The sequence below is a fragment of the Mustela nigripes genome, chromosome 13 (assembly GCF_022355385.1).
Source record: "Mustela nigripes isolate SB6536 chromosome 13, MUSNIG.SB6536, whole genome shotgun sequence".
Classification (NCBI taxonomy): domain Eukaryota; kingdom Metazoa; phylum Chordata; class Mammalia; order Carnivora; family Mustelidae; genus Mustela; species Mustela nigripes.
The window spans coordinates 81413765-81427592 of NC_081569.1; the positions used below are offsets into that span (position 1 = coordinate 81413765).

Consider the following 13828-nt stretch of genomic DNA (forward strand, 5'->3'; position numbering starts at 1 on the left):
AATAAATAAAAGAATAATAATCAGTTTTATAATTTTTGAGAGTAAGATTACAATAGTTCTAGGAACTTAGTTAGATCTCTGTGGAGACTTCTTTCTGACCCTTGACATAGGTGGGGAAGGGACCAGACAGGCGGGCTGGGGGTTCTTATGCAGTATTTTACAGGAAATCAGAATGAAAAGTTTTCAGTTCTTGATGTTTTTATTTTTCTTCTATAACAATGAATTTTGCCCTGGGTATTTATTTTCAAAGGCTTAGGTATTTGTTATGTAAAAGAAATGATTGGAGAAATAAGTTGCCAGGTTTCCTACTTAAGTTTTCTGAGTGATATAATTGGAATTAAATTATTAATGGGAGATACTTTAAAAAAGATTGTTTTATGATCTTCTATTAGGGAATTTGCAATTCATTTTAATATTTGTAGTTTGATTTATATTAAAGATAATGCAATCTATGTCCAATTAACAATACATGGCCAATGTAATGTGATTTCCAGATCATGCAAATGGAATAAGCTGGAAGAGGGGGTAAAACTCAATTCTTAACCTCAGATGTAATTTGCTGTGCGAGTTCTGGCAATTTTAAATGACATTGCACTTTTTAATTTTTCCAAAGGCTCAGCAGCAAATTTATCCCAATCAAGAAAGCCTATTATTAATTTACAAGGACAATTGTAGGAGTCTCTATAATTTCACTGTGCGATTATTCGCCATAAATTGCTAATGGTAAAATACAAAGAGTTTGCAAGAAATAACGACTATTATTTGTCTTGGGCTTGAGCCCTCTTCTGTCTTGCACACCTTCCTGAAGTGATGGTGATATTGGCTCCATGTGAAACTCACGCGTGGTGACGGGCTGGACACTGGTGTTCTGGAAAAGGGGGCAGCGCCCGAGCTACTGCAGGGACTCACTGGCCTCTAGCAGATTCCTGCACTCGGGGGCATGTACAGCTGAGCCGTGGACCCTGGACTTTCATGTAAAAAGACTCTTTGTTCGCCACTGAATGGCATTAGGCATGGACTTGCTGAGGGGCCACCATGAAGCCTCGCATGAGGAGGGCAAACACTAGCCAGAAAGCACAATACGGGAGTCACAGACAGACGCATCTCTGTAGTTTTGTGCAAAAATGCGCATTTTCACGTACCGTTTTACCAGTAGTTTGGTGATCTGGTATATTCCTAGCATATGCTTTCTGGTAAATAGGCTGAAATACAATTTTTTCCCCCTTGCTGTATTTTCTCTATCTTTCTGTTGTGAGTTTTCGAGAAAAGGAGATTATGCTGGATACACAGGTGTTTGTGGTATTACTTTGCCCTGGGAAAGATACTCAAACTTGTTATTCTAATAACTAAATCATTCTCCTTGCCTTAACTCTTCCTAATAGAAAGTCACATAAAGCTAAAAAATATGGCTTAAGATATAAATGCTCCAACCCTGAAGACACAGATTCAGACAGCCCTATTCTAATAATCAAGAAAACTCTTTGGGTTAATTCTTGTGTTTTCTCGTAGCCCAAACTTCACTCTCTGCTCAGCAATGTCTGGTCTCTTTTCAGCATAACCAACAGAAGCACCATACAAAAGTCTTACAATGGATGTCTTAATCTCTCTGTGTGCTTTTAGAGCATTATTTTGAATTCCATCATGCTGCCTTTTTTCTTTCCTCTTCTGAAGTTTTATTACAACAGCAGAATTCCCAGGGAGCTTTGGGGGCAAGGTTCACATAATATAGCCCTGAAGTTTTGCTTAGGTGGAATCCATCCCCCCCATCCTGGCCATCTTTTGATGATCTTTCTATTTCAAAAAGATTCACTGGGTAGAGTCTTATAGCATTAGCTGTATGTAGTTTATTTTCTATTTTTTTTTTTTTTATTTACTAGACAGTGAGCATCTACAACCCTTTCATGATGCTTTCTTTCTCTGACCTCACAGTGACAAGGCATCTTGTTCTTTAACATTGAGGGAGGCAGAAAAATGCTTGAGTTGCTCAATGTGTGCCTTCTATACCAGTTTCAAAATGGCTTATTCTTCTGGTTTCCATGGTGACAATTAACACTGTTTCAAGGCATTGTTCCAGTCTCCATTTGGGCAGAATTTTTGGTGTGATTTTTAACAAAAAAAAAAAAAAAAAAAAAGATTTTAGGAGGGAAAAGAACCCTTAGCATAACTGTCAAAAAAGTTATCTCAATCAAGTCTTTATGCATTTCTAATTATATTTACTTCAGAAATTCCTGTTTTTACAGGCTTTGTTTTATAATTCAATTTTAGCACTTGTGTTTTTATAAAAAGTAAGCAATGAATAAGGATTTCTAAAAACTTCTTTAATTTTTGATTGAAACAGGAAGCTAGTGTTTGTGGTTATTTTTAACTTTGTTTTTAAAGTTTTCTTATATACCTTCCATACACACAGGAGTGACATTTAGGATAGGAGGGGACTGCACCTTTAATTTAGATCATTCACGTATCTATTAGGAGGCTTCATTAGTCAAAATTGAATTGGCCAAGCAAATACACTCAATAATGTAAATATGCCCTTTCAATAGAGTATATTTTATTTTTGACTAGACAGAGAGGCCCACAGCAGGTGCTGTGGGGAAATTAAATACGGGATGCTTATTTACCTTAGCACTCAAGAAAAGCCATCTGACTTTAACTTTGTTAATCTCATTTTTGGCTATTGAAGAGTAGTCTCTATCATAATATCCCCAGACTCTAGGACACAATGGGGCAGCCTCTGCTCACTTACTGCTGTGGGTGAAATGAATATGAAGATTAAATTATCCTTTCACCACAGGAGAAAGTAGCCTACTTGATAGGATGACTGAGAACTGATGGAGCTGGCAGTTGATTCTCCCCATCTAAGGCTATGAAAAGATGTTGAAGAGAGAAGAGTGAAATGTCTTGAGCCTCAACAAAAACTACCCTCCGGCATCGTTACATCCATATGTGACTTGAGGTCCTAGATCATCCTAGATTCAACCTTCGGAGTGCCTCAAAAATTAAAATCAATATTTTTGCCTTAAATTACATGACATTCAAGTAGCTCTTGTGCACATACCAACAGACCTAACAATTAGCTGGATTCTCTTAGCTTTCATAGTTTGAAGGCATTGTCCATCAATCACATCTTTAATCAAGCTATTTATATAGTAGGTTACATGGTGACACGACAGGGAGCATACATAAATACAAGGGTTTTTAGTGTAATAATCTTTTATAATAGCTGTTGCCGGGGCTACTTACTTATACCACGTTTCTTAGAGAAAGTTATTTTATTATGTCTAAAATGAAATTAATTGCTTTTTATATTTTTTATTATTACTAGATTATCATTTTTATGAGACAAATCTAAACTATTCTCTGCCTTGACTGATCCGCTGTGTGGGAGCCGTTAAAAGTTGGGGTAAAGAGAGGGGATGGGCTTGTCATAAGTGACAGTGATAACTGGTTGAAGCTGCTCCCAGGTGGCACAGCCCGAGGACTCCTTCTGTCAGTGCACGTGGCATAAGCAAAAGATTTGAATAGGATTCTTCTGCCTGCCTGAAATGCTGGTTTCCCCAATATTATGTCAAAGAAGTCTTACCAGATTAATTATGTAAATCTTTGTCAGCAGCATCATCTTTAGATGGGAATCTGATTACAGAAAGCAGATTGCCCTCTCCTCAATCATCACTCTGATAAATAAAACACTATCTAGGTTTCTAGAATACTTGTTGAGTCTTTTGTCCAGAAAACTCCAGCGGCCAGTGTGTTATTTAAATATTGGAGTGACAGGGTCCTGGTAATCACCTGGCATTAGAAAATGCAATCAGAATCTCCCACGTATCATGGGTCAAATTCTGGAGGAGCTCTAAAAAAATTCTTAATTTTTTTCATTATGCATATTCATGTAATTTTGGGCACTTTGACACCCTGATCAACATTCATTAATACTATGAAATGCTTTAAATCACCTCATTTGAAAGATTTTGTTCTGTGATCTACAAATGACTAACATTTGGAGAAGTTTACATAATACAAATAATGTGCATGTTTAGTGTAAATGGAAGATTAAAATCGGAAAGTAAAAGTATGCAAACATATGCCCGTAAATGCTGAGGGTCTATTACCCAAAACAAGGAGCTCACACCTTCTTTTCCTTTAAGCTGCTTCCAATTGTATTTTAGTTTGGGGTCTTACAGAATATCGTGTTTTCAGAGTGAATAACATGCCTGGGCCTGTTTTGAACTTGGCTAATTTGCTGCTTTGCCCAGACAAAAGCTTTTCTGATGAGATCTGATAATGTGCTCATCTTGGCTCAGTTAGAGCAATGGAGCTATACTACCAAGGGCCTCAGTGGCCCAATTTATGCACCTCAAAAAAAAAAAAAAAAGGAGATTGCCATTATATTTTGGAAATGTGCTAAAAAGTCATAAGATATGTGTAATATTTTAACCAGAATCTAGTTTTCTACTCACAGGTGATTTTCTGTGTAGTACATTTAAAAAAATATAGCCACAGTCATGTATAGTTATTCGTAATATAAGGCTTTCTAACTATGAAGTTATCCACAGAGTTATTTGAAAAAAATCACTGTAGTTAGTGCCATATTAAATGGCACTTAGATTATCTCTAGAAAAACATTTTCTAGCAGAGACTAACCTGGCAGTTTGTTAGAATACAATGTATAATGGGGGAGAAGTGTCTGTAGTCAATTATGATGTTTGGGGACATTTTATGGTCATCAGTAAAGAAGCATAGATTTGTAACCATTTCCAAAGCACTGGTTTGCTCTTTTTTTCCTCTATATGTACCTTTTATCAAGCCCACACAGTTTTTAAATAAAAGAAAAATTGGGTGGGGGGGGTGGCAAGTATTCACTGAGAATGCAGGATGAAGGTCACACAATCTTGGGGGATCCTTTTATTTGTACTACCCTATACTACCAGTCCTCTGTGGGGCGGAGATGAGAGATGGGCAGCACTCTGGAGCCAAACAGTGACTGAAATTAACTGTAATATTAAATCCTCTTGGACCAGGTATTTTCCTATGTGGAATATTTTACATTAAAGATCAAATGTCGGGGCGCCTGGGTGGCTCAGCGGGTTAAGCCTCTGCCTTCGGCTCAGGTCATGATCCCAGGGTCCTGGGATCGAGCCCCACATCGGGCTCTCTGCTCAGCGGGGAGCCTGCTTACCCCACTCTGTCTGTCTGCCTCTCTGCCTACTTGTGATCTCTGTCAAATAAATAAATAAAAATCTTTAAAAAAAAAAAAAAAGATCAAATGTCTATGTAAACTTTACTTTAAAATGACATAAATCAGTCAGTTAAGGTGGCTCAGTCAGTTAAACATCTGAGTCTTTTGGCTTGGTTCATGATGTCCTGGGTTGTGGGATCAAGCCCCAAGTCAGGCTTCTTGCTCAGCTAGGAGTCTGCTTGAAAGATTCTCCCCCTCTGCCCTTCCCCTCCTTGCTCTCGTTCTCAAAATAAAATGAAATAAATAAATCTTCAAAAAAAAATAATAAAATGACATAAATCTTAGTCAATTAAATGGAATTCCTTGAATGTTTATGTATGTGTGAATATACATGTTTGAACTGTTTTTGGTGAAATTCCTCACCTTCTGAAGGTACTTGGGCTTAGCCTCCCCATACATTTTTTTGGAAACAAAAACTTTTAACAGCCATGAGCATCAGTAACTCTGTGCTCAAAGATTTTCTAAGAACACCTGTCTTCCTAATGATATCTCTCCTTCTCTCTTCTCGTTTTAGCGATACAGTGTTGAAATGACCATCAGGGACCTGAAAAAGACGGAGCTGCTTAGTAAGGTTGAAGCTCTGAAGAAAGGTGGCGTTTTACTACCAAATGATCTCCTTGAAAAAGTGGATTCAATTAATGAAAAATGGGAACTGCTTGGGGTATTTGCATTTTTATTACTGTTTGTAGGTTATGTGTACATTTTTTGTGTAGTGAAGTACTCTATCTGTCTGATTTCTAATTTGAAGCACAAATATCTCTCTCTTTCAATTCACTATCTACATTTCAAACAAGCTATTTATGCTAGTATGAGGGAAAAACACTGCTTTTCCTCTTCTGTTGATTTTTTTTTTTTTTTTTACTCTGAGCTTGTCTCCTCTCAGATTTTAATAATTTTGGTTCTTTAATACATAAAAAAGTAAGTAAAATATGCCATGTATTATGGGTATGCACCAAGTCAACTATAATACAGTATATCTGATATACACTGACTGTCATGCTTGAATGAATGTTAATAGAATTTATTCTGAAGGTACATGTTAGAGACATCCACTGTTTAACTATTTACTGTACCCTTCAGATGAAAAGTGGAGTTGTCACTACAGCTTTCAAGTCACACTAAAGCCACCAAAACAAAGATGCAAATCTGACCCAAATCTGAATTGCAGAATGAAATCAGCCTCTGTTTTATGCCTCAATTTCCAGCTCACTTTTAACAAAAGCCAAAAAAAAAAAAGTTTCGTGTAATTCATTTCACGCAATGATGGGCTGGGTCTCAGCCAAAGACTGAGATGCAAGAATCTGGCAAAAAGGCAATATAGAGATTCTGTTAACCAGAGACCAGGATGGCACTGTGCAGGAGACAGTGCCGTCCTTTTGTTGGAAGACAGCTGAGAGAGAGAGGTTAAACTGTATTTTTTCATCAACTTCTCCCCTAAATTGCCTTCACTTCAAATCAAGGGTAAGCTAAATTTGTCAATTACTTAAATGATTAATTATAACAGCAAAGTATGGGTGGTGTCAGTTATGGAGCATAATTTTGCATGTCTTCTATTGCCTGCCTTTTTTTAATTTTAAAGAAATAATACTCCAAAAATATTTTGAATAAAAAGCTCTCCGTGTACCTTGATGACTTGGAGGAATGCCAGTGTTCGGTTTATGCCATACTTAATCTAGGTGATTAAAAAACTGCAAGTTTAAATCCTTGCTTTCTCATCTAAATTCACGACACTCTACCCTTGTGCAAAGTAACTTAGAACACTGAAAGTTTTTCTTCTGGCCTACTGTTAGCATTACTTTTTAATAGTAATTAATGGCTTCTGCTTTATAATATGGTGATTTAAATTGGAGCCTACCGAATTCCACAGAATTCATTGATCTCCTGCAGGAGAAATGTGGTTAGCGTACGACATTTTTAAAGGGTTGTTTCACAAAACAGATGAGATCAGCAACTTTATATGCTTGATAGAAGGAGCAATAGTTTATGTTGTATTTTCACATACCTATTTCTAATTTGAGAAGTAACTGACAGTCATCTTTTTTTGAAAATTGTTTAATGTCATGTATATTGCTTCTTCAACAAAAATTTTAAATCATCCTAACATCCCAAAAAAGAGAGTATTTAGCTATCCTTCGTGAGTCAGATACCTGAAAAAGGGTTGCCATTTTGACAAAAATACCATTTGAGGACAATATGCAGAGTTTTGTAATGATTCAGGGGGAGAGAAAGGTGGAGGGAAAATTCTAACAAAACCTATGCCACACTAACACCATCAGGCATCCTGCTTTAATTGGCATGATTACATTTTAATTGGCATGAAAAAAATTTAAAGACAAGGATTTTAACTTCTAACAATAGTAAAATAGAGGGATATGGTTTTTAATATTACTTTCATCTAAGGTGAACAGTGTGGAATGGAAATACATTAGAATGAAATGTCAGTGGTGCGTACAGTTTAATCTGTGAAATTTTGTCCCCTGTGCTGCATATTACTCTGTCTCAATTGCATATTAAACAACCCTATCAAGGCAGGCATTGGCATCTGCTGTGCTGACACAAATTGTGAATTAAATGAAATTGATGTCCTCTGTCGTATATTTATGAAGACGGACCATTCTCTGAAGTATTCTGTTTATGAAGAATTTATGATTGCAAACTGTTCCAGAACAAAAAAGTGGCAATAAATTCTTTTTTGTGACCCTACCCTCCAAGGGCATTGATTTCACCTCCTGCTGCTACTTTTGTCACAGCATAAAAACAATAGCTAAATCTGGATTCCACTGAGGGTCTTCAAATTATCAATATTTGCACCATGAAAATACAAGGGTGTTGCCAAGAAAGGCAATTTTTCTGTTATGATCTCCTAAAGATACTATTTACAGAACACTACACAGCAAATGAATGTTTGTTGACTTAATTTTATTTGTGTTTTAAAGCTTATTTTTGTAGGTTTAATTCATCATTATAGATTAACTCCTACTGATTCTCCAGAGTGTTTTCCACAAAAAAAAAAAAAAAAAAAAAAAAAAAATCCCTCTCAGCTGCACTTTCATGCCATAGTGGTTAATCTAAGAAGGCTTCTAAGTGGATTGGGACTTACTTTTAGACGTATATTAGAAAGTCTAGCATCCAGAAATGCAAAGTGAGAAGAATTGTGGGATTGAACAATTTTCCAAGTCAGGTAAAATGCAACAACAGCACCAAGGAAGCTACCCCTTCTGAATAGCCCTCAGTCATATAGTTGGGGAAAATTGTACTTTATGAAACCAAAAAAAAAAAAGGGAATTTAATTCTCCATGCACAATCTACTCTTGGCCTCTTTAGTATATTGATTAAACTCAGACTTCTATCTCCTGAAAATGTTATGCAGAGAATATTTTACTGTAAACTCCTGTCATGAGAATTCAAATGAATTTTCATCAGTGACCATGGTGAACTTTTCCTTCCTGTTAAAGGAAATTATAAGTGAATGAGGTCTTCTTAAGCCTCTAGTGGTAGTCAGAACAACACACACTGCTCAAGAATTCGAAAATCCTAAATGGAACAATGAGCTCATCTGAAATGAATGTCCGTTGTGAGGTGGCAGGTGCAGCTGGACACCTTCCAGGTGGCCCTTGCTGCTAACCAAACTGTGGTACGTTTTTGGTACTGAAGCTAATATATGTTTTTGTTTTCTTGTTGGTGGTTTTTTGTTTTTTTGTTTTTGTTTTTCATCGGATGCGTTAGAAAACCCTCAGACAGAAGATCCAGGACACAATGGCAGGACACAGTGGGTCTGGTCCACGTGACCTGCTCTCTCCCGAAAGCGGAAACCTGGTAAGGCAGCTGGAGGTCAGGATCAAAGAACTGAAAGGGTGGCTAAGAGATACAGAGCTTTTCATCTTCAATTCCTGCCTGAGACAAGAAAAGGAAGGAACAATGAATGCTGAGAAACAACTGCAATACTTTAAGGTAATAAAAAAACAATCAAAGTTGATAAAAAGCTTTCTTTATGGTAGGGATGAAATATTTATCAAGTACATAAAGTATGATACCCATGTATCTATGTATCACTGTGCACTTAAATGTTTCCTTGGATTTATAGACACCCTCCACATTTCTTGTATGCCAACGTCTGTGTGTGTATAAAGATGAACATTAAGCCTATCAAACACACATTGTACAGGGGAGATCGCTGCTGCTTGTGTGTTTTGTGCAATGCCTGTGGAGGGAGGGTTTGATAAATTAAAAGCAGACCAGCAAACACTGAGGACTTGGAGAGGCAGACCTAAATGTTCCATAAATAATATGGCTAAAAATACTTCCATAAATTGATACGATAAAAGCACGTGATTTAATTGAAGACCATTAGTGCTAACAAAAGAAAACATAATTTTTACATAAGAGAGAATCAACTACTTACGAAGGGAAGACATAAAGTGAGAGGTTCCTCCATGACAGGCACATTCCGTCGGTGGAAAGCGCCAACCTCAGCCAAACAGCGTGTGCGCATTCACTGTGTGTCCACGAAGAAGCAGCATTTACCCCTTTGTCTCCATGGTTTATGCCGTATCTACTGAAAAGCAGTTTAGAATCTGAGTATTTTCTTGTATTGCCTACGCCAGCCTGTACTACCTGAATCCTCCTGTAAATGCGGTGACTATTTGGGCTCTGGCTGTTGTCAGTCCGAGGCTTTGGGGTAATAGGGTATGAACGGGGTGGCAAGAAACCCTCTGGCATGAATGGTCTCAAAGAGGAGAAAGGAGAAAACCAAGAAAGAAGGAATTTCTTAGGACCAAGCAACTGTTTCTTTGCAAAGCCTTCCAGGACCAGATTTTATTCAGCCCCCCAGTCCCCAACCCCATGCCCCGCCATCCCCTCGAAGCCCTGCAATCTTCCAGCAATCGATCAGAGAATTCAGTCAAATGTGGTTCACCTTCCATCTGCCAGACAGGCAGGCTCACCTTGCTCACCTGCATAGCCCCGGAGGAGAAGCCCTCAAAGGTAAGACCACAATACTTCCCAATAAACTGCCTGCATTACACACCTGCGGACAGTTTTGGTTGAAAACCTCCTCTTCTGCCGTCCAATTGACAAGACCAAACTTGGACATTAAATGAAAGCCTCTTCCAAAGCAAATGGGTTTTTCTAACTAAAATCTTATATTGGGAAGATTTGTTTTTCATCTCTACTTGTCTTGCCCTGACCCCCCATTGCAGGGAGGTGGAGTCTTCAGGTATTTGAACATTACATGCACCTTATAGAGCATCCTGGTCATTACTAGGCTGGATTATGTGAAATATATTTTTCTCTGTAGTATCTATATCATAGCTTTAGTGAACCAGTTAATGGCCCCAGACAAATGTGTGACCTTGGTCATATTTCTTGTATTATTCCTTGGTGTCTTAATTAATTTCTTCATCTATAAAATGGGATAGTGATAGTATTTATCTCACCCAGTTATGTGTTTACATACATAAATTATTATTTCTACTTTTTGTAATGGTACCTTTAAGGGATAGGACTCTCTTAATGTTATAAATCCCAAAATGTTACATAATAATTGGAAATAATAACGGGAAGTTTGTTACTACAATTGTTTATATACCTGCCTACCACCGTATTTCATAGATTTAAAATTTATTTATTTAAAAACAACCCCCCTTCCACTTTTATTATTATTATAAATGGAAAAAGCAGTTCTGCATTAATTTTGCTGATGCTTCCAAAAGACATTAGCTTTATGCTTTAGCTTTGTATAGGGTCATCAGCATGATTTTCAGCTATCCTAGAAGCAAATTTAAGAGTTTCAGAAACAGGGAAACAGGGAGAGACAGAGAGGAATCTCTAGCCTTCTGTATCATTAGATAGTTCCTAGGTGTCCTAGTCATTTGGTAATACTTTCTAGCCATGATGGAAATATTCACTGCACATAATTCATTATTTACCATGTGCATTTTAGTCCCCCAAAATAGAATTTTCATTTCAAAAGTACCAGAGACTATCACATGCTTTTTGCTATTTTATTTCTTTTTTCAAAGAGTATTTTTCTTAGAGAATTTTTATGTTTTCCATGTTTCCCATGTCACTATTTATGAACTAACTGCTTTTATACCCCACTCTTGGATATTTAGCTGTTTTTAAAATAATATAATAAATACAGAAATTTTCTACCCCTCCCCCCAAAAGGTAGGACTTTGATGATAATGTTTATCTCCCCATATGGTTTCCCAGCCTTATTCTATCCCCTCCTCTCCTCACTTAAGATAATCATAAACCCAATATTCTTTGTGCCCTTGCTTTCCTTTGGTAGGAAAGAATATTTTTGATTTTAGTTGTTTTTAACTTTATTAAAAGGTAATCATGCTGTATGTTATCTTTTAAGACTTCCTTTTTCATTTAATATTATAATGCCAAGATTCATTCCTGTCTTTGAGTATGGCTGTAATTCACTTATTTTGACAACTGTATGATATTCCATCATGAGTATATACATATATCTCATTTAATGCTAATAGCAACCTATGAAGTTGGTATAAGGATCTTGATTTTGCAGGATATTCCTATGGAAACAGGTATATGGAGGTTAAGTTTTGTGTGTCCAAGGCCACATATGAGTGGTAGAATTAGGTTTTAAGTCAGACAGAATTAGGCTGACTCTAAAACCTCTGAAATACTATGCAAAATTGATATTTATTGATATTTACTGAATGCCCTTCAATGCCAGATGACTCAAAGGGAAAAACAGGATGGAACTAAATGTCACTGTGTCTTTGTGGTTGGTTTATCAGCCACAATCTTCAGCAGTTTGGCCAGAATAGCAAATAGATTTAGCTACTGAAGTTCTTGGGAGGTGAAAATATTTGTGTTTTTATTTTACATTTTTGTACTGTATCAGTGTAAACTTCTTTAGCATGTGTCACTTTTTAAATTGAAATGTTCAAACTTTTTTGAGATTATGGCGCCCAGATAATTTTTCTGTATCCCTTGAAACTTTAGTCCCTTCTAAAGTTTGAGCTTGAGGAGTTTGAAGAGATCAGCTAAGTGGACCCAGCATGATGGCACTTCTTTTTTGTTTTGTAAGAAAGCTTTACGCTTGTCTGTTGGAATAGATGTCTTTCCTTGCCAGAATTTTAAATATTTCTGAGCTGTTTACTCTTTAGTGCTTAGTGTATGATTAATCAAGTGTTCTGTATATTACCACATTCATTGGATGAATTAAACCAAATGTTTGCAATATAATAATAATGTAACATAATGTTTAGAATCTGCTAGAATCATAATTAATAATAAGCATATGCAGAATAAAAACTTCTTACTTACCACAAATCCAAAGACCAGATAACCTTTGCCTTCTAAGTGATAAAGCCTCTCAGATAAAAGTTATTTTTTTTAAGATTTTATTTATTCATTTGACAGAGAGAAATCACAAGTAGGCAGAGAGGCAGAGAGAGAGAGAGGGAAGCAGACTCCCTGCCAAGCAGAGAGCCTGATGCGGGACTCTATCCCAGGACCCTGAGATCATGACCTGAGCTGAAGGCAGAGGCTTAACCCCCTGAGCCACCAAGGCACCTTGAGATAGGAGTTATTGAAGAACCTTAAGTATGGAACTCTTTGGCACATTTCTCTTCTTCTTGTGTGTTCCCAAATGTCTTCTACTGTCATTGGTCACACTGAAGACAGGCTCTATCCATAGGACTTAGCTTTATGATTCTCCATTCTCTGAAATCTCAGGCTTTTAACAGAATGAATTCTTTTATATGCACCCAGAGCAATGACAGATAAGCTATAGTGCGCTGCCCAGGAAAACGGGGTGGGAGGGTGCTGCTTATGAAAGGGAAAACCCATCACTTTGTAGTCTCAACTGTTTCCTTCTTAGAGTTCGGTCTGGGATGAGAAAAAGGATCAGGATCTCAAGTATTCAGAAGAAGAGAAAAAGCAATTGCGGAATGTATTATTTCTCTCAAAGGCAGTAAGTGTGATAAGTGGGGGATGAGACACAAGGCAAAATTCTACCTAAGAAAGAAAGAGTCAAAGCCCAGCATGGGGAGATACGTGAAGGTGTGAACGATTACAATCAAATGTGGAGAGCATGTCAGAGATTTAATGAGGTCAGCTGGCAACGGGCCCCTTAGAGCTGCGTGTGTGTGTGTGTGTATCTGTGTGCGCACGCGCGTATGCGTGTGTACGTGCACATGCACGCACAGCTTTAAGGCCTTTAGCTGGAAAGCACTACTCTTTAATGATGATCCTTCAAAGAGAAAATAATTGTTTAATCATACATTCCTTGTATTCCATAACTGAATTCATTAGTCTAAAGACTCAAATTGGGGAGAAATTATTCAATACTACTAGCTCAAAGAGGGGGCGGCACTGGACTGGGCCCAGAACCAGCCCAGGAAGGACAAGTTTAGAGCTGCCAAGAGGCTCTGTCATCAAGAAGGTGAATGAGTGGAGTAGATTTGGTAAGCTTGGCAATGATTAATGCCCCACATTTGCTTAGCAATTTAAATTGAACCAAGCACTTTTACCCAAGCTATTCTACTTAAACTTTACACTAATTATGTAAGGTAAAAATTATGATCACTCTCTTATGGGTCTTTTTATTTATTTTTA

At 37.2% G+C, this 13828-nt stretch overlaps 1 protein-coding gene across 2 annotated transcripts in view; it reads left to right on the forward strand.

Annotated features, from left to right (window-relative positions):
- AKAP6 (A-kinase anchoring protein 6) overlaps positions 1-13828 on the forward strand; it is a 461709-nt gene that overhangs the window by 373116 nt on the left and 74765 nt on the right. For both annotated transcript variants that reach the window (XM_059373059.1, XM_059373058.1), the window contains 2 exons: positions 5748-5894; positions 8960-9184. In XM_059373059.1, the coding sequence (XP_059229042.1) occupies positions 5748-5894; positions 8960-9184 (372 nt within the window). The remainder of the gene's footprint in view (positions 1-5747; positions 5895-8959; positions 9185-13828) is intronic.